Here is a 21,540-nt window from a genome sequence, read left to right on the forward strand (position 1 = left end):
TCTCTTTGTGCTGTTTTCAGACAATTAATGCGCTGTTCCACACGCTCGCTAAAGCCGGACATCCGAAGAAGTTCACCATGGGTTTTGTTAAATCACTTGCATCGAAGCGCACTTACGTTGTAATAAATATTGCCGATTCTTTTACATGGTCACCGCAGTGATTTCAAGGTAGGCATTGTGGAAAATATGCGCCGGAATAGTTTAGGTGCATCGACAAATGAAGCTGTGTGTTTCTGCGTTCTGAGCAGATTAGAACAAAATCATGTACAAGATTTTTTTTGTGCAGCACATTTTATTCTTATTTTCGAATATCTTTCGAGTCTTTCGAATCGCTTATCTTCTCGATTCTTATGTTGTACTTCAGCGAAAAAAAGCTAGTAGTTTGTAGTAGTAGTAGTAGTTGTTGTAGTAAGTGTAGTAGTAGTAGTAGTAGTAGTAGTAGTAGTAGTAGTAGTAGTAGTAGTAGTAGTAGTAGTAGTAGTAGTAGCAGTAGTAGTAGTAGCAGTAGCAGTAGTAGTAGCAGTAGTAATAGAGAGAGTGTGAGAGAGTGGACACTTTATTTCAACGCAATCTTCAGCGTCGATAAAGGTATGGAAAGGGGGAGAAAGGCATGGAAAGTGGGGGGACTGAATGGCGACGGGGCGGAAAAAAAGAGGATGTTCTAAATTTGTATAAGGATCGGGAAAACTGGGGCATCCTGGAATGAGTGAGATGCAGTTCAGAAAAAAAACAGGAAGAAATAAGGAGTGTATTTAGGCGTATGCGGCGAATAATGCATAGTTGCGTGGTGGTGAGAGATTTTTCCGGTACGGGAAGTGTACGAAGAGCTTCTCTAATGTTGTCATAGTGAAACTTCATTTTTGTTTGTAGTGGAGAGTAGTGTCTCTCGTGGGTGAACAAGGCCAGGCAATCCCAGGCGCCCGGAGTTAAAGCTCGCGGGCGAGGTGATGCACCAGCTCACTACCTGGGATTCAAGCGTGACCAGGAATCCACCTCAGTGTGACAGCGTGGGGACATAGTTTGGTGAGAGCTTCCTGTCGATCGTCCCGTAAATGCTCAGGAACCCTACATTGTAAGCGTATAGCCTACATTGAATCGGTGTATATGGTATATACCGAGGGGTTAGGGCGTAACGAAGAGGTCGAGAGTACTGGTGATTATCGGCAGGGTCTCTAGGGTCACTGTGGGAGAGGGATCAGTGTAAAGACCAAGGGTATGGTCACTCCCTGGTTGTCACTCGCAATTGAATAAGCAACTGCTCCGACGTGAGTTCGGGATGGATCTATGTAGGTGATGTTCGAATGGGTCATGACTGGTAGTTCGAGCAGAACATCTCCCTGGCTTGGTATCGGCTGCAACATTTTTTTTTTGGAATGGGAGCGATGCGGAGGTTATTTAGAAATGGTAAATGAGAAGTAATGATAGGTCGATAGGTTTGCGGTGAACGAGTGGTAATGATAAGGAGATCGACAGGTTTGAGAGCAGCTCGGTGAAGTGTCCAGGGTTTTGTACTAGAAAGACGCGCCATCTGTCGATCTCGATTTTGCTGTATAACATATCTCAGGGTCTCAGGGGCAAGAACAGTATATGAGTATATGAGCTCAGTGGACACCTGGTATAGGTGGCGTTAAGAGCGGTCTTGTGCAATGTATGAAGCGCAACCTCAATCTTATGTCTATCGTGACAGGTAAGAGTAAGGTATGCAACTGTGTAGAGAATTTTGTTGAAGGCTAATATGTGAACTAGCTATCTCATTTCACTCTCGCATAACCTCGCGTGCACAGTATTTCACTTAATTGCGCATTATTTTAACGAGAGAAACATGTATAGCGAATGTAATTGCCTACTAAGTAAAGGCTGTGCAGTGCTAGTGCGTACGCCGGTTACAGTTTAGCAATACAGAGCTGGTTGCGCTGGGAGAGGCAACGGTCACTGCAAGTTTCAATAGGGCCAATCGCTTGCTCGCCTTCTTTGGGCACAGCCATCTCTAATGCAGCGACGATCTACGGCACAGCAGGCCGTTCCATGCGAATATTTATTAAAAAACTGTTTTCATCTATGTACGCATCTCATCTCTTATTTAGGTTTCTTCTCTTCCCGCGTGCTCGCGCTATCATCGGCTTCCACGGTTCGCTTCGAACGTACGATTGCTGCGGTCTTTATCTTTTCCTGCGTTCAGTCAGCGCCGCTTAGGTGCCGTCGGGTTCATCGTGATATCGCACTGTCGCTTCAACTTTTTCTTAACCGACGCTCCTGGGAACTGCGAAAGCCGAGCTGAAACGTTCGCTGTGAATAACCAGTGTGTTGATGCAGCATAAAACGCCAGGATGGCCCAGAATATCTCGACAGTTTTATTCCGCGGTTCGGTCACGAATCCACCGCTTGCTTCCACTTCTGTAAGCACGCGAGCCATTTTCGCCAAATTATTTCTGAGACAGAGCGTATTTCCCTCCGCGACCCGTCCTTCTACGCGGAGGCTTCCCTGCCAGTGGCTTGCTGTGCCGGCAAGAGTGGCGTCGCGCTGGGCGCCGAGTCCGCGTCGCTCGTCGCTGAGTCCTCGTAGAAATTCGTCACCCGGTCGCTGTAGTGGACCACGGCACCCTGGAAGAAGCAACCGACGACAAGCAAAGCCGCGGTGACCCCGTGGAGCAGGGAGCGGAACTTTGGCAGGTCGTAGAGCCAGCAGGCGCCCCGCTCGCCGCATCGGTCCTCCCACACCAGGCAGCTGGCGTCCGCCACGGCTCCGTAGATGAGCGGGTACGGTATGAACGCTGCGGCCAAAGTGTGATGGTAAAACTGTGCTTGTCATCGTTCTGGTGTATTTTTTTAGCTGCTATATTAGCTGCAAATCCTCACCTTAATACAGATGCCCTATGGAAGGCAGTGTAAGTTACAGATGAGCCTGATGTACGTGCTGTTCAAGTTCGATAGAGAAAAGTACTACGGGAACAGAACAGAGAAGGAAGTAATATTTCCTAGTGCCTGACATTTTTTATATGATTTTTTTTTCGTATTTCGCTATTTGAGCATAATTTTACGCCTCTTCGTGATTCTTTTTTTTTCTTATCTGTTTCAGCTTCTTTTCTTTAAGCGTTCTATTTCAGGAGAAAATCGACTGAGCGCATTCGTTAATTTGCGCATGATTGCGAGAATACTTACATTCTTACGAATATATTTCTGACAATACCCTCGTTCTGGCAGCGCATCCATCCAAACTTACATTGGCGCACAGCCCTTAGCCACGTGACATGTTTTATTGGTCTCCCTTTTGAAGGAAAATTCCTGATAAGGAATATAAGCCCTGCCGGGAATGAGTGCCCTGACCTACGTGCGTCATCACCTAAGATATATTGTTTCGTATCTTCCCCATAATAATCATATCGTAATCCAGCCTTACTTTTTCATCCGGTTCATCGGAAATTATCTCGTCGTCGGCGGTTTGAGCGAAATATTCCCAGAAAACTAACCTAGGTTGCCAACCTTGGCCACGTCACCTTGTGACGTCATCACAGCCTGTCCACTGGATTTTGAGCAAACTGCCCACCGTGGCAGGTGGCAGTTAAATTAATGATTGGTCACGGAAGATTGCTCCAGAAGGGCAGCCTGGGTCTCACAAGCCCCACCGGTGGCAGCACCTGCCATCGCAAGGCAGTGGCGCATCGCTTAACAGCTGCACCACTGCGCCATGAGTGGTATGAGGACTCCCAACGAACTATGAACGTGAAGTAGAGCATGACCAATTCCACATACATGGGCATTAACCAATTAACGCTTTCACGGCATATCATTAAGGTGGAGCTTAAGTGTCCGCTCCAATTTTTTTCTCTTAATTTTCGACTCGCAACTGTGAGCATCGAACAAAGCTGTTAATATGACCCATTTTGACTTGTAGCACATAATCTCGCGAGTATACCGAACTGCCGAGTTACTAGCCTTATTTGTGCTTTGCAATGGCCCCAGATTGCCTACTGACCCTTCACAGATGATCATGAGTCAACTTACCAAACATATTCATAATGGCGGACAATATAGACAGGGCTGCGCTTTTGTCATTCACGTTCAGAGACCTAAAAGAAAAAGCGACGACATAAGTCGCACATCTTGGAAAAACTCGGAAACTTTTTCTGATGGCACAAGAAACTACCGTCAGAGAGCAGTCATACAAGTTCATTACAAAGCTTTTTTTTTATTTCGCTTATTAATACAAATGCAAAATGCATTGAAGGCCTCGTCGGGAAAAATCATGACAGTCATAAAATTCGTCCATTGGCTGGAGGCAAGTGACGTCACCGGATCAGACAATTCCCATTGGCTGAAGGGAAGCGAGGTCACCCGACCGGTATTGACGTCACTTCCGGTAAAGGCTTTAACATCTGCTTTTTTACAACAACCCTTCGGACTTCTTGTGTGAAACAAGCGTCTTTTATGATGATTCCCCCAGAATGCGGCTGAAGCTGCCGTTTCCTTTGGAGGTTAAATGTAAAAACGCTCATGTGCAAAAATTTATGCGCATCCTAAGGGCACCAGGCTGATCAAAACAGTCCGCAGAACTCCACTCCGACGTGCGAAGACAAAATGTCGTGTATTTGCACAATGTTTAGACAAACACCGCAAGTAATTGATCATTTGTTATTCTGAAGGTGCAACAAAGGAACATTACCTGCTGAACATTTTTCTGAATTCTTATGCCTTATTTCTCTCAGCAGCAGCAATGGTTTCTGCATGAACTATTCAGCACGTAATTGTAAATGACGCGCCGCCATGCATGTAGCGTACCTGATCAAAAGTATCGTTGAACCAACGAGGGTGGTTGAGTAGCAGACCTGGATGGCAAACACAACCACCGAGAACGCCGTCAGGGCGCTTGAGCAGTCCTGCTCGCATTTGCCAGACGCGACGACCCCGCTGTAGAAGTTCGCTTTCTCCCCCTTATTCACCAAACAGCGACAGTCTTTAAATTCCTGAGAGAAAGACAGAGACATTTTTTTTGTTAGAATACGAATGTCCGAGGCGAGTTTTTAGTGCAAAGTAGTAGATTGTGGAATCACTGATAGCCACCTCTTTTCTCAAGGAATCCTCTAGTCTTTGTTTCATCAGTAGGAGGATGCCAATATGTGTGTAACTATTAGTGAGCATATAGTTCCTTCCAGCCACCATCAGCCACTGATATGCTGAACAGCGCGGCTTAAATGTGCACATCAGCGGCTGGCTGCAGTAGCCAGCTTGTGCGTTAGCCATCTGACTCAAACGGCTGGATAACGTAAACTTCCGGCGGCCCTACAGCTGAAATGTCTGGGTCAGCTTACTTTAAGTGCCGTTACCAGTTTGATCCTTTCTCACGTGAACCACCGTTCACCTATACAGTGCATTCTCAACGCTGCACGCAACACACGCAGCTTCTTGCGTTACGCTCCTTGTGCCACTCACGCTCTCGTTTCCCAATTGTGAGCTGCACCCGGCGAAGCACGGGGAGAAGTACTGCATCCCCGTTGACTCGTCGCACACGGGCCGGTGCACGTCTGGAGAGCACGAGCATTCGCGCGTGCAAGCGTTTTCCACGGTACTGCTGCAGGGGACGCAAACAGAGGAAACAGTATTTATCCCGCAGGCGCACGCCAGCATAAGGAAACACGTTGGACTTAAAACTGTTCTACATTAATCAATATAAATGCAATATTGTTAATTTTTTCAAAGGAACCCTAAAAGTCCTTCGTAGAAGATATACGTGATAAGGTGAGGGCAAGCAAACAAATACACACCAGAAAAGGACAGTTTAACTAATAAATACGAAACAATTATGAAAAATCAATATATCCAATACCGTAAAATCTCTTTATGTTCTATAGTCTATGGGTGTTTAACGTCCCAAAGCAACTCTGGCTATGAGGGACGCCGTAGTGAAGGGCTCCGGAAATTTCGACCACCTGAAGTTCTTCAAAATGCAGTGACATAGCACAGTACGCGAGCCTCTAGAATTTCGTCTACATGGAAATTGGACCGCAGTGGCTGAGATCGAACCCGCGTCCTTCGGGTCAGTAGCCGAGCACCATAGCCACTGCGCCACCGCGGTGGCGTAAACTTTCTTTATAAAGAAGCAAAGAGGTGCGCTATATAAAAAAGTTTGTAATTGGCCATAAAAATGTAAATACGGTAAAAACCAGCCAATTTCAAGTGAGGCAGCACATGGCAGAGGAGCACACGAGGTGATCTTTTGTCTTCTGCTCACTGATTGTTTCGCTGCCGCAAGGCCAGCAAAGCTGCGAATAAGAGGCGAAATAGTTCTTCAGTTAGAGAGAGAGAGAGAGAAAACGCTTAATGGATAGAATGTTTGGGGTGGGCCCTCATTCCAGGAGCCCATTGACTTTTGCCGCCGCTCTTGCCCGGTTCACCAGTGAAAGCTGGTTTTCCGAATGTGAGCTCGGCAGCGTCGCCTTCCAGTCCTTAGTTGTTGGATTTTATTGATTCTTGGTATAGCTGAGTTTTTCTGGCATGCCCATACCATATGGTAGTCTTGCAATACTTTGACACGTAAAGAATGTAAAGAAAGGAAAAACAGAAGCGTTAAACTCCATGGCATATGCCCTGTTGGCTGCTCTTAATATGGGAGGGAGAGGAAAGGAAGCGAAAGAGAAAAGAAAGAAAGGGACACGCAAGGGGCTGATACTGGAGAGAGAGAAAGAGAGAGAGAAAGAGAGAGAGAGAGAGAGAGAGAGGGGGGGGGGGGGCAGGAAAGAAAGGTCTCTACCCGCACTACGAAAGTATCGCGTGTTAGAGTGATGACGCCAATTGTGTAATAAAAAAAAAAGCGGCTTAGTATTGAAAAGTTTTATCCATATCTAAGAAAAACAAAACAAAGATAAAAAGGCTATGAATGACGGGGATTAAACGAAGAGAGGGATCGAAACAGTCGTATCGTCTCTGATGCTACCTTCCGGTTTCGTGGTGCGCTGCGATCGGGTAGCGGAGTGTGCCGCAGTCTACAGCCATGAGCGCCGAGATGCCCAGCACGGCCAGGAGGGTGACGAGTACGTTATGCCAGGCGATGATCCGTGGCCGCGGCTGCCAACGGTGAACGAACACGGCCCCCGCCAGGGTTCCCACCATGTTCGACACAATCACGACGGGCCCTGGGCGCGTACGGGGCGAGAAGTGACGGTTGTGACGTTGTAGCAAACCCCTCGTGGTTCTTAAAGTCTTCCGAAGAGGCGCGAAGCATAAAGAGCATCAAGAAAAAAAAATAGGTAGGATTTTACCCTAGTTAAACCGAGCATACGTGCGAAAGCATATGTTTAGCCTGGTTGGCTTGATGTTGCTATGCTAGCTTTGGCCAAGGTCACCTTTAAGGTCACTCTCCCATTGGCTACACCTGGCGTGACGTTCCTCCGAACTAAACCGAACCTACTCGAGTTACTCCTGGACATCACACAAAATTCTTGGTTGGGGCCATGTTAACTACTCCTTTCGCACTAAGAAACCAGACGTACAGGACGCCAAACGTATCGAAAGACTTCCAGCTCACGTACGTTGTACGGCGTCTCAGAATATAAAGTTATGCCCTTCACGCTTACGCAATATCAGACATTGCAAGGGGATACGAACATGCCTTTCAGGACAGTTTTCCAGCATGTCCGTGCCAAAGTATTTACTCAGATCATCCTCTTTGTTGAGAAGCATCTTACCTGTGAACAGACTGGCCCTTGAAGCAGTCTGATGGAACTGGTGCTGCGTGTATTTTGGGAAGGAGACGTAGTAACCAGTCAGGGCTATATACACTGCTATGTTTCCCAGCGTCCTGAAGACGTAGATCGGGTTTCTTGTGAGTCTCCTCAAAACTCGAACGGCATCTTGAAAATGGAACAAAGAATGCAATTGAGTTCCACTTTTATTTATTGAATCCAGATAGGCCTAAAACCCTGTTTTGAGGGTATTAAATAGGAAGGCCGGGCTAGGGGGGGGGGGGTGTAATATGTACAGCAAATTATTAGGAACTTGTACTAGAAAAAGGAAGTATCAACAGGCTAGTTATAAGATGGCAGCATAACTTAAATACCTGAGACACGAGAGCGTGACCATTACAATACAAATCCAAAGTAGGCAATAAAATAGGGCGTTACAACCAATAAAATGTATTGTCCGTATTTAGCCACAAAGAACGAACAAATAATCGCAAAAGTAAAAAAAAGCATCAAGAAACATGTTTAAATGTCAGCGTCACTGCGTGTCACAACATGAAATTTCGATGAGTTAGGTTCAGGAGCTACATGCGCTGACAAGTTGTTCTACTACACGGCAGTGCGTGGTTATAATGATTTCACAGATGCACAACACGCGTGCATGGTCGAGACGTGGAAAGAAGGCTGGCGGTGACTGCAAAAATTGTCTTGAAGCCAAGGATGGTGATAAAGGTTTTGTAAAAGCGCCAGTCGTCAGAATTTACGTTGACGAGAAAAATCTTCTAATTCGGCACGATTGCAGGGTGGATCAAAAATGGCTGATGCATATGCAATTTTCGGTAGAATGAGTATTTTGTAAGTATGGATTGCTGGTAGCATGAATGTAAAGCGCGTGTTTTATGAAGCAGTGGCTTGTTTGTCGCTACTTCACATATGCGCACAGTTCGCGACTGGCACGGTTGTGATTTCTATTGAGTAAGACAAAGGCCTTGCAGTTGCGTGGCCCTTGATTCAATCCCAATTACTGACCGGGTCAGGCAGGCTTTCTAGAGCATCTCTCGCTTCTGGAAGGTACGGGGTTCGAATCGTGGTACCACCGTCAACTCAATGAATTTTTCCATGAGTACACGTGTCCCTCGGTCAAATGTATTGCTTTTCGAGGAATTAAACACGCAAAAAGTTGCTCATTACGTGTACCGTAAAAAGGCGTACTTCACTGTTTTTCTGCGGTGTTGTGCTGTGCGGTGTGATGCGGTTGTGTGCTCTGCTTTTTCTTCAACTATGCTAGCGCGTAGCCCGAAGTTGTGTCAACTGATTTTAGAGACTGACAGCCTGTGTAGGGCCTCGACATTGAGGGAAGGGAGAGGGATACGTGGTGCTCCAAATTGTGACAAAAAAACAGGATAATTAAAATGCACTCAGGTGTCACGTCATGGCCTGTCTGTATTCGCATTCAATTTTGTCTCGATGCCGAACGAATGCATGCCTCTAATCATTTCCTCATCCAGTGATATTCCATCTTTTTTTGGAACTCATCCGCACGTTCGTGTTTCTCCAAAAACTGCAAAAGCAAGGAAAGAAGGATAAAAAAAGTAAATGAAGAGAAAATGAGAAGGTGGAAGGAATAAAAAGGGAGATGAGAAGAAAGAAGAGGAAAAGAAAGGGAGACAAAACGCTAAGGACTTTTTAGTCCTGCTTTGATTGTGTCCGCACACGTATTATGTCGACGTGTGAAGCATGCTTTCGTCACTGTTCGGTGGTACCGCAGGCAAGGACGCCTTGTCTACTCTGTCATCCTGAGGACGTGTTATACTGCCTTAGCAGCCTTATACTACGATGGCGACCCAGGCTGCCTTGGCATGATGTTTACATGACTGGAAACTGACGTTATTGTCTATGTTAACCCGTAATTGAAAATATAACATAAGAACGCTCCAAGGATGCTTTGCCTACTGTGCCTTCAAAGACAAGTTTTTTTTTTTACAACTGCGTCGTTTCAAAGCGTTTAATTACGGTGTTCGATAGTATTTCGTGCCGGTATTGCACCATCCTGAAATCGTACCAAGATGCTTCAAGGGTTCCCTGCGACATGCTCGTGGTAAGGTGTGGACCGGATGATCGACCGCGAGGAGACTGCAATGCATACAGTTATTTTCATGCATTGCACACCTATGCCATAGATGACGTGAACGTCCATGTCTCTTCCGGGATTCCGTGCAAAGAGCCGTCTGCTGCGCGAAGTCATCTGTGCTTCAGGCGCAAATGCCGCCCATGCCGCAATGCAATTCCTCAGCTGACTCGCCAGGTGCGCTTGACACACTTCTGGTATTTCATAAACAACTATCCAATTCTTCCCTCGTTGATTTACGCGCGGTTGCGGCGCCGTGCAACAGGCCTCTGCCGTTTCACTTTATTGTTTCCTGCAAGCTGACCGAGCTTCGCAGTTTGCAAGCTGATAATTTGCATGTGGCGCCAATTGGCTCAAATGGCGAGCCATTCGCGCTTATTTTTTACGCGTTTCAGCGGGAATAGTTTTCGTTCTTCGTATCTCGGTGCAGATTTCCGTGCCACAGTCGCACCGCAAATGCGTTTCCAGAATTAACATATGCAGTGACCTCATTGCAAGTATAGGCCGAAGTATTACACTTTAAGACAAGATGATCAATACCGTGAAGATTACCACTGATTACTTGTCCACTGAAGTCTCCGATGGGAGACATGGTAGTCAACATGCTCGCCATGTGCATTTTATTCGGTAAAAAAAAAAACTAAAGAAAAGGAAAGGTTCGCATAAACCACGCTGTGGAAGAGTGTGTGAGCTATGGTATAAGCGAATTCAGCCGGACATAATGCACATAAAAGACACTAAGAAAAGTAATTAGCCTCAATTATAAGTACAGCGCACAAACGCTGCAACCAGCGACACTGTTTTGGGTTTTCGCGAACTCGTAGTGTGCTAATATTGCGCTCTAAAACAGTGCAAATAGTGGTTGTCTCAAAATGAGCACTCTACGTCGCTCGATATTTTCTTCTAGTGCGTCTTGTCATATTCCCGAAAAATATGAACACTTTTCTTACATTCCTATTTCAAAGCCATTCTTCTTAAAGCTGCAGTGTTTCCAGCGCTTCGAACGAAAAAAACTTTTCAGTTCCGGAATACAACGCATAAGGAACTACCCTGTCATAAGATGAAAATGCATTGTTGTTGTGGCTGTACGTCTATTTTACAGGTTGTTGTTAGCCTTTCAAATAGAGCAAAGTTCTTCGTCTAATGCCAAGACAAAATGAAAAATATCAGCACCGGGGATCTTTCTCAATCTGTGAATCATTCTACGTCTTCATCAAGCGTCGTAAACCCATCTCTCAAAGTAAAATTAGTAAAAAAAATCGCATATATGCGCACTGAAAACCGTAGGACATCAGGTAACAATTCAGCTTCGAAACGACAATGACGTAAGGAAGAGCACACACACGAACGTTCGTCTGCTTGTTCTTGCTTACGTCCTGGTCGTTTCGAAGCTGAATTATAATTACGAAGCCACTCCAGCTCGCTCAGTTCAGCATACGCTTTGAAATCCGGCATTGGATAAAATGAATTTCTTTGCGTTTTTTTCCTTACCACAGTGAAGCGATCTGATGTCCTTGAGCATAAAGTTCCTCGTTATGGCATATCGTTACCACAGTTACACCGTGGGTAATGAGGCATGTTGTCACGGAGGGCTTCGGATTCATTTAGAACACTTGGCGCTCTTTCACGCCCATTATTACGCTTTCACTTTAACGTTTCGTCTTCGCTGAAAAAGGACCGTTACGACCGCGACCAAATCAAGCAACTCAGACTTGCTGACAGCCGAACGCCGCAACCGTGCAATGAGCAATTGCGCAGGGTGTTTTGGCGGTAGCGCGGATCATCTCGAATAATATGGCGATGATCTTCATATCTTGCATGACGATGACTTGTAAACTGCATTCACATAATCCATAGTGAATGCAAAAAAAATGCGCGAAGACAACAGGACAAGAAGAGGCACAAAGCGCAGAACTTCAAACTGACTTTATTTTGTGAAAACAGGGGGCATATAAAGGCTATCAACATAACAAAAGCCCCCTGCTTTCACAAAATAAAGTGGGGGTCAAATTTCGATGGAGGCCAAATCCTAGAGGCCCGTGTACTGTGTAAAATCAGTGCACGTTAAAGAGCCCCAGGTGGTTGAAATTTCCGGAGCCCTTCACTACGGCGTCCCTCATAGCCTGAGTCGGTTTGGGATGTTAAACCCCCATAATCCATAAACCAAACAAAATAAAGTCAGTTGGAAGTTCTGCGCTTTGTGTGTGCGTCTTTGTGCCTCTTCTCTCGTCGTATTCGCGCAGTTTTTTTTTTGTCATTCACAATGAACGGATTAGCCCAACGTCATGTGTTACTACATAATGCACATAACTTACAAGACAATGGTTTACTGGCTTTGATCTTTTCAACCTTTGTGTTTTTAATCCTAAATAAACTCAAAACTTCTCATGCACTTCCTTCCTGACATTTCATACTGGCGGGATATGTTAAGACACCGGATAACAACGACGTAAGTTAAATAACTTACGATTCAATATGAACAAAAATGAATAAATTTTAGCGCAAACATTATGAAAAAAATTGAGGCCCTTCTTTTAACGATCAATTAAGTCTTGCCCTAGGCTTATGCTTGGCGCTCTAGGCGAAGACTCCTATAGCTTAGTGGTGACATTCTGTTAGACCCTTAGAAAGTGCTCTTTTTTAAGAAGGGCTGAAAAAAAAACATTCAGCTTTTGTAGCGAGAGCTACACTACGCTACCCAGTCGAGCATTTCGACGTGAGACTGGGAGGCCGATAGTGCGCATGCGCGAAACCAGAGGAGCAGCAGATGCGCGGCGCATTACGTCAGATTTCGCCGCCACCGCCGCGCGAGGAGCGGCGCCGGCCCGACTACGCCCGCCGGCGCCGCGCGTGTATTCACATGCGCGGCGTGTATGCACATGCGCGTGTATGCACATGTATGCACATGTGTGGGGTCATGTGGATAAACTGCGTATGTGCGGCTGTGTGATAAGACTCGGTGGATCACAAGCGGTGGCGGCGAACTCTGACGCAATGCACCGCGCAACTGCTGCTGATCTCTGGTTTCGCGTATGCGCACTCTCGGCCTCCCAGGTTCGCGGCGAAATGCTCGATTGGGTAGCGTAGTGTAGCTCTCGCTACAAAAAGTGAAGGTGATACGACTCGGTGTATCACAATCACTTCGTATGGGTGACGAAAAGGAGACTCCAGTCGCCGCTATGCGGCGGTATCGTCAGGAGAAGATCAATTCTTCAGACCCAGAAGTCGCACCCTGGCAGTTGGCCGCTCTGCAGAGAAAGAATGAACATCAGAAGGCTAAACGAACAGCGAAGACACCTCAGCAAAGAGAAGAACGTCTTGCCAAGCGGAGACGCCAAGAGGCGGAGCGTAACAAGCGGCGCATAGCAGCTGGCATGGTTCCTTCGCAAGAAAATTAAGATGACGAAATGGGAGCAACATCATCATCAACAACAACTGAAGAGGAGGATGTAAAGGCTCGTTGTATAACTGACCACGCGATTAGACCAGGGGGGAACTGCAGCTCTCGCTACGTATATCCTGGCATAGCTGAGCTAAGCCACTGTCGTTTTTTTCTGTAGGTGATTGCCTGTGCTTAGGCGAATGTTTTCGTAATTATGCAGCCGTAACTAACTTTCCTGTTCTGTCAGTTTGTTCTTATAAGCATCCTAAAGCCGTTCACTGATCTACTTTATTAACTCCCTAATTTGTGCATTTTCATAATTGATACCATCGTGTGGATAATTACAAGAAGAGCGCGTGCGTCTTCAGCCCTGAACATTACGTCGAGTAGAAAAAAGCGCTGTGAATTGAGTAAGAAAAACGCTGTGAAGCCCTGTAAGAAAGCGACAGCCGTATAAATGAAACACGAGCAGCTGTGTAGCGTATAGATCACCATTCTACTATACGTACCGTGCTAACCTTCCTCACTCTGTATTTATTGTTATACAACAAATTATGCCTCTGAGCGCACCTTTGACTTCCTCTCTTATCGAGGATGAGCCAGCCGAACAGGAAACCACCGGATCGACGAGTGAGGCATCGTCTCCGGCCATCTTCGATGAGCGCCGCAGTGTCCGTGGGAAGAAGGCTACTGGGAAGGTGCTCAGTAGGAGGCATAGGCCGACCACCAGGTAGCCCATCCACCAGGCCCCAATCCAGCGAGGGTCCCCGGGGCTGATGCCCGGCTCCGCTGCACCAGAGAAGTGCGTCGCAGTTAACACCACACACGCGATGCATGCCGGCGTGTTCATGGACAAGCCGTCGCAAAGGCCATTGAGCAATACATAACGACGCCCGAGCACTGAGGGAGGCGAAGTTGTTTCTCTTGCCACGGCAAGCGTTGGCCACTTTTCAGCGCAATTGAGAGGTCCAGGCATTAGCATCATTTCTTCCCCGCCAGAGGGCGAACATCTCTCGGTCTGGGGCGGGACACTTTAAAGGCAAGCTGAAGCTGTCTTGAAATTTCATGAGTTGCAGTGGTTTGGACGAAGGGACCTTGAAAATCAAGTGTTAATTTTTTTCTCGATTCTGACCTTTATAAGAGTCAATCAATTGTTAAAAACCAGCCGCTGGCACGCCCTCATCGCTCCGAGAGCGCCGAGTAGGGGCACATATTAACTCTACGGGAGGGGGGGGGGGGGCGGCAAATGGGAGAACTGGCGGAAGTGACGCCATCCGCGAGGAGTCGGCCAGTCGTCCGGCTTTGGTCTCTTGCTTTGCTCCATCCCGCGTTTTGGAGAGCGACGGATCAACGCAATCTTCTGCCATTGTCGTTTGTTTTCGCCAGTTCAGCCGGTCTGTGAGACAACAAAACAACTGATGACATGCAGGATACCTAAACTGCTTGCACAATTAATGTCTTGGTGCGGGCTAGTTGGTGAATAATGACGGAAAGCAGTAGCGCGAAGCAGGACAGATCAGAGATGCAGGACAGATCACAAAGATGTCCACATAAAGAAAGTGACAAGGAAATAGCCGTAAAATTGACGCTGGTAGAGACTGAATGTGTCAAATTCATCAATGAACGAGTTTTTTTTTTGCAGAAACTGAAGTAAACATGTTTTTTTATACCTTGAATGTCTCCAAATTTCTTTTTCTTTCCCTCTCATATTTCATTAGAAAAACAATAAAAAAATAAAATTTTTCTTTTTTAAATTTTAGGTGCAAACAGATGGGAGGCTACTGAATTATGACGGTACGCGCCTACGCAAAAGTGTTATTTTTGGGAGAGATTATTTTTGTTTTTAATAGAGCAAAAAAGGCAGGATAGTTCCGCGAAAAAATCGCAAATATGAGAAAATTTGCTGCAAACAACATATGATTCTGAGTCAGTTAAAAGTAGATTAAATGCGGGAATAAGGTATGTAAAGTAGTTGCTGAAAAAACGAGTACTAAGTATACCTCCAGATACATGGCAAGTGTTGGGCCTTACCTGTGCCCTTAAAACAAAGACAGAAAAGCACTCGGCGAGAAATGGCTGACTGACGGAAGGACGCATGCCGTAAGCGCACCTGCGCATGCTCCTCTCCGCGCGTTTGGCTCGTCCGCCAGTGCTCCACGCTTGGTTTAAATGCTTACTTTTTCTGTTTTTCATTACCTCAGCCAGCGGTTTGAACGTGAGGCAGCGAACGGTTTTACTTTATATGGCAGCTGTAAAATAAATGAACGAGAAAAAGAAAGATATGCAGACACACTCGTTACGAGCTCCTCGCTGGCGGACAATAGTTGATTCTATCACGGACATGGGCGTGAAATCAAGGCACTCACCCCAAGGATCCTCGTAGTGGCTGAGGCAGAAGGAACCCAAAGTCAGCCCGACGACGGGCCCTATGAAGCGGCATATGTAGATGCTTCCTGGTGGCAAAGACAAGTGAACAACGCAGTTAGCTTGGTATCTTGAGTTGATTGAGTCTGTAGACAATAAATAACACATGATCGTCCTGTCCTATGTGTTTTTCCAAATGGTCCTGTGGGTAATTTTTTAGGATGCAATGTGAGCACGCTGCTCGCTTTTTAAGTTCGAGAAGCGGATCGTATTATGACCTCTTTCGTCCAAAAAGTTTCAGTGTTCATCACAAACTCTTATATGCTTTTTTGTTTTTGAGTTAAGGAGAGAGACAGCTTGAACTTATGAAGGCTCTTTGTGAATGCGCCGCTTGTCAGCGCACTTGCAAGAGGGAACAAAAATTTCGGGGTAGCGTGCGTCAAAATATATGTTCGTTATTTGTACCTCCATTTACATAAGTATAGATTATTTGGTGCGCTGGAGACAAGGCGAAAGTAAATGAGCGTGAACTGCCTTTACGCCGCATGAAAATTCTAGATGACGCTGTTATTACGCTCTGTAATAAAATGGCCGCTACGATTATAGCTAAAAGAACGCATCTATGCTCTTCTAGGTTAGCAGAAAACGAAGCAACTGCTTTCGACACCGCCGTTTGGCGGGCTCACCGAAATATAGGGCCGAGTTCTTTTTCTTGACGTTGTCGTCCATGTACGTAGTGCCCACGACGTAGCAGGCAACGCCGCCCAGGCCATTCAAGAAGTTCCCCGCGAACAGAAGCGTCACGGCACCCACCGCAGACCAATCCGATCGATGGCTTTCGCAGTGGCCTGAACGATTGAAGACACCGCCGTTGCCGCCGTCCTCACTGCAAAACTGGAGGGGCGGGGCCGTCGAGTTTTCCGGAGCGCTGGTCTGCTCCAGAAGGTGCTTCCCTGCGCCGAATATAGCGTATGGCAGGTAGCTGACCAGTGCGCCCACCAGCGACAGGAGCATGCCTCCCGATATCCAGTTGGGCATGCTTGTCCGACGTAGGAACAGCAGGAACACGGCGCTGGCCAGAAGGGGACTCAGGTCGTCGGCGATGAGGATGATGCTCGAAACGCGGTTCGATATGGAGAAGCGTTTCTCGACGCTAGATAGAGTCCCGACCATGTAGGAGCGATAGGCTCCCTGGCTGACGCCGAGCAGTCCGAAGACGATTGCGTAGACACGTGGCGTGGCGAACCTTTGCAGCCAGTTCGGGCGGAAAGGTCCACACCCGCAGCGGTAGCGACGGCCATCAACGCCAGCATCCGAAGACTCCTTCCTCTCGGACTGCGAACTGCTATCCGCACTGTCTTGGCAGACGCCGGTTTCCATTGCTTTGGTGGTTTTAACTCTGTCAAAGCACGCGAAGTGATTCAGGCTCTGCGATCAGTCTCCACTTGGTACGACATCTGCGACACACAATACAGCTCACCTCACCGCTCATTCACAGTCCTGACAATCGTACTGCTCCGCTCGGTGCCTTGGCCTCAGTTGTACGCTCGAAATCGTATCACTGGAACAGTGCGGGCTCAGACGTACACCGGCCTCGTCCGTACGCTCTCAGCACACAGCGGCGTTCTTGCATAACGTGCGCCTTTGGGGCTTCTCTTTGACGAACTGAACGATTGTTTTTATCTCCGCATTGTTCAATTTTCGCAACTGAGTGCCCACTTCCAGCATTTTAGATGTGTTTGCATGTTTTGTTCGTTCGCTCGTTTTTTTTCTATTGTTTATGTGCTTGTTTGTTTGTTGCTTTGACAATCGCGATAAAAAACGCAGAGACAATTGTGAATCTTTGCACAAGAATGGAGCACAGGATTTTGCTTTTCATGCACACTATTTTTCAGGAAAATATGATATAGCATTACGGGCAATGAAATATCTACGATACATTGCCTAAAACTTCGACAGTTGTGTGATTTGGAAACGCGGTGTACGTATATCTCAATGTTTTCCAGCCGTGGCGGATTACCTGCACTCAAGTAAATTATCTTGGTCAGCACCAATTTCTGGTACAGTATGTGGCGGCTAGTTGTGACCATTCGTCATCGACCGGACAGATGTCGCGACCCGCTTCACCGGACGTGCGAGCTCATAAGTATATCACATTTCGTGTGATTCAAACTGCCGGAATGCAGTCTCCAATCCATGTCTGGTGCCACGTTTCCGTGAGCAAGGAAAGTTCAAACCGACGCGAAAAGCAAAATAACGCAACCTCGTTTTCCTGGCTGCCGCGACAACTTCCTGATATGTACGGATGCCCCTTCCCGCTTCCTTGTTTATATATTTCTTCATTTACAATACTGCCAGTCTTTTTACAAGACCATGGCAGGGGAAACTAATATATTGCAAACCGAGAATAAAAAAAGCGTATACATCATCTTCAAAGGCAGCACACTTAATCTAAATGTACAGGTAGGCAAAAAAGAGCAATTGGCCGTGGCAAAAGATATATCTAAACATGTCATACACAGTGGCAGTAACTACTTCAGAATGCTCCCAACATCGCATACATGACGAAGTTGGGAAATTCTTATCTAGAGTTAGCAGTGCATCTATGAGAATGCGCGTCCATCAAATGCTCCAACTGTGGCGCGAAACAAGATAGGGACTGAGTGCTAATAATGTTATGATCCACACGATTCCATTCGCTAGTGGAGAGAGGAAAGAAATAATGCTTGAACGTGTCGTCATGGTACGCAGACTCGGTTAGAGTGAAGAGGTGTTTTTGCCGTGATGATCGTGATTGTGAGTAGCTTACGTTCTTCAAAGACCTATTTTGTAGTGGTGATGTAATAACAATAGTAGTAGTAGTAGTGGTAGAATCATGGACGGTGTTTATTGTAGCACATGACGTGAAGAAGTCCTCGGCTGTGATTCGAAAGATAAGTTCGTTCTCTTCCTTAGGAAGGGGCTATTGAATAAACCGGGCTCCGAACAAAAGCTCCCCAGAAGAAAGCTAACCAAACAAGAGCTCATCAATTTTGAGCTGACCCGTACAAAACCTCACCTATCTGAAGTGTATATTTACGACGTGAGTTTATGACAGTTTACCTATGGTACAGATAGGGTTTGCTTCACACGGCTATGTGAGTTCATGAAAGTGTAATGTCGATTTGCTTAGAGAAAGGTTAGATTACAATAAGGTTATGTAGAGTAGGTTATGTTGTAAATATAGGCGTACAATTAACGGCTAACAATTAGCAATTAACTTGGTAAGTTCATGGCAGTTTACTGTAGGTTATGCTATGTTTATGCTAGGTTAGGTTATGTTTATTCTCGATTAGGTTTTAAACATTTGCGCTAACAGTTAATGGCTAACATTTAACATATAACTGTGAAAGTTCATGATGGTTTAATGCAGATTTGTTATGAGCGATGTTAAGTTAAGGGTGAATGCTAGGTGATGTGTCGAGTCAGATTAGGTGCAAGCTAGTTTAGCATAGGTGTAGGGTGAGGTTAGGTTTTAAATAGAGGAGTTAGCAATTAAAGTTCCTATTAAGAGTGTACAAGGCATCAGTACATCAAGCTTTTGTCCGGAGTCAGTTCGAAACTTCGATCTTTTTTTTTGTCCAGGATTCGAATAAACCCGTTAGACAAGCATATACAATTACATAACCAAAGCAACATTCATAGTTTATCACATGCGGCATGTTACAATCTCGCTTCTTTCACACAACGCAAGGTATAAAGGCTCGGGACCTTGTCAGAACCACTACCTGTTTCCAGCGAAGGGCCAACAGAAGCATGAGACCCCGGCTCAGCTTAATCAGCTAGTGTTGCCTCAGTTCCCTTATTTAATTTGATATTCTTATAGCAGTCGAGACGTTCACATAAATCACCGTATACCGTAGCCAATAATGCACTCTGCCGATGTTCAAAGCCGTCATTAGCGACACTTTTTTGTTCTTGCTATGCCAACCGTGATTCTTTAGTATCCTCTCACCTGGCTTCAGCGCATGCTGTAGCGGCTCCACAATGAACCATAAAGGCCGCCATTAAGTTCGCGATTTGCTCGCTATGAAAAGGTATAAGCCAAACTAAACGTTTCCTTTCATATTACTTGTACCTGAACGTCCGAACTGTGCTTTATACGTGGACGAATTTTGTAAGAATAATCTTGTTGGTCACACTTATCAGTTCTTTGATGATCCCTCTTCGCAAGTGCCGCCAATATGATTTTTCATATACTTTCCTTTAGCGGTTGTTGACGTAGGCTGAAAAGAAAACAAACGTCACCAAGTGAAACTCGGTCGCAAAACTGGGCTGTCATTATGGGGACACAGGCGTGTCTCACTCTAAGCCTATTTCGCACTTTTTGGAAGCGGATGGCGGGGAGGCTGCCACCGCGGTGAGCTTCCCACATCGAACTTGAGGCGAACAATAATACGCATAGGTGGAATTTAGTTCCAACAGGCTGAACAGCACCTACAGCTATGTAATTAGCTATTTGATTTGATGCATAAATAGCTGCAGGTCTCGTCCTTACATATGTGCCAAGTAGCTCGAGTAGCTTAGGAGGCACCAAGTGCAGTATGTAGCTTAGCAATGTTCGACTTCTGGCCGCAAATACAGGTAAAGAGACGTTATTCTGACAGTGACTATTGCAAGTCAAGTTTGGCGCCTATGACACGTTCCAAGATACTTTAGCCCAGACCCGCTGGTTGTCACGTTTAAGCATGAGGTTAAAAAGTGCCAGTATTTTTTTTTCGTATCTGCAAAAGGCGTTCTGTATCATTAGAATTTAAAAGGTCCTCGGAAGGTGAAGCTACGAAGGAAACTGGAGGATAAGCCGATGAAGGCACATAACAAGAGTATTTTACTATTCCTCTGCTTTGCCGACTTACCGCTTCAACAACTTGCTGCGCAAAAGTTCGTGGCCTGGAATACCGCATCGGCGCAGCAACAGCGTGATCCAATTCTTTCATCTCTTTTTTGCGACAATAGTCGACGGACAATGCGCGTCCAGCTGCTACGCAATCGGATTCCCTCCTCGTACGCAATTTCGTTTACTGTAGGCGGCTCTATTGATTCTACAACAGAAATCGATCGGAAATGTGCTAAGAGTTGGCCCAGTAAATGCTGGCAGTCCATAGAGTGGCAACATAATTGCAAAACACAACAGTTCTGCCGTAATACTGTGGATCCGACATTTTTGTTGCACACCTGCAGTTCCCCACACAACGACTGGCGGGCTGTTATTGCAGAACAGCTGGCACTGGATCGTGCTCTGTGCCATACTCTATTCACATTCCAGCACCGCACCGAGAAAACGGTGACAAGCATTTACGCACTTCTTTTCCCTCGAAAATGAATAACTAACTGTTCACGTGCATCATGCAGCCATATATCTTCGGGTGTCCTTTGCTATTTGTTGCCGTATTATTGGCATTATTAGGCCTAGAGAATTGGGTAAAAATTATAGGCAGTAAATATTAAAAACGCATCGATAAACATCCACTAGCTATTAATATTAACTAGCATGTTCTGCTGCGCTCTGGGGTGATAACAATAGAGAATTTGAACTTCAATATCGTATCATACGGAGTTTACCTGCCGAATTCATGAACACCCCTCGACACAAATTTCTACTCCCAGTGGTCTTTAATGCCCACTCTGCGTTTCAGAAACAAAAGTCGACTAGAGTCGCTTTTCGGGCCATGGAAATACAATAATTTCCTCAAGAATCTTGAGGTAGTACCCACGCTATGTTGAGTGTTTCTCGAAAGTTAGTTTGCCTGCAAACATGGCGAACGTTGCCAAGTTTGCAAGCTATGTGGACTTCATTCAACGCGCAGACGAATCTTTTTACGAGCGTTTACACCATACGGATGCAGGAACTGTGTACCGAAGCTCGGCTGAGGGACGGCTTATCCGTTTCATCATTTCAGCTGCCTGGCATTTCTGTAAAGGTAGCTCTCTAGAGAGGCGCCCATGACTAGCCT

General features: G+C 46.0%; 1 protein-coding gene across 1 annotated transcript; it reads right to left on the bottom strand.

Annotated features, from left to right (window-relative positions):
• Positions 1-2,193: 2,193 nt before the first annotated feature.
• On the bottom strand, positions 2,194-16,997 carry LOC144094621 (solute carrier organic anion transporter family member 74D-like). Its single transcript, XM_077628540.1, has 9 exons — positions 16,234-16,997; positions 15,550-15,636; positions 13,754-13,972; positions 7,680-7,844; positions 6,929-7,127; positions 5,428-5,563; positions 4,777-4,961; positions 4,003-4,067; positions 2,194-2,771 (listed from the first exon to the last, which is right to left on the bottom strand). Exons 1-9 carry the CDS (start codon positions 16,925-16,927, stop codon positions 2,467-2,469), a joined length of 2,055 nt encoding a protein of 684 aa, XP_077484666.1. The 5' UTR covers positions 16,928-16,997; the 3' UTR covers positions 2,194-2,466.
• Between the last annotated feature and the right edge of the window lie 4,543 nt (positions 16,998-21,540).

This window comes from Amblyomma americanum, chromosome 6 (assembly GCF_052857255.1).
Source record: "Amblyomma americanum isolate KBUSLIRL-KWMA chromosome 6, ASM5285725v1, whole genome shotgun sequence".
Classification (NCBI taxonomy): Eukaryota; Metazoa; Arthropoda; class Arachnida; order Ixodida; family Ixodidae; genus Amblyomma; species Amblyomma americanum.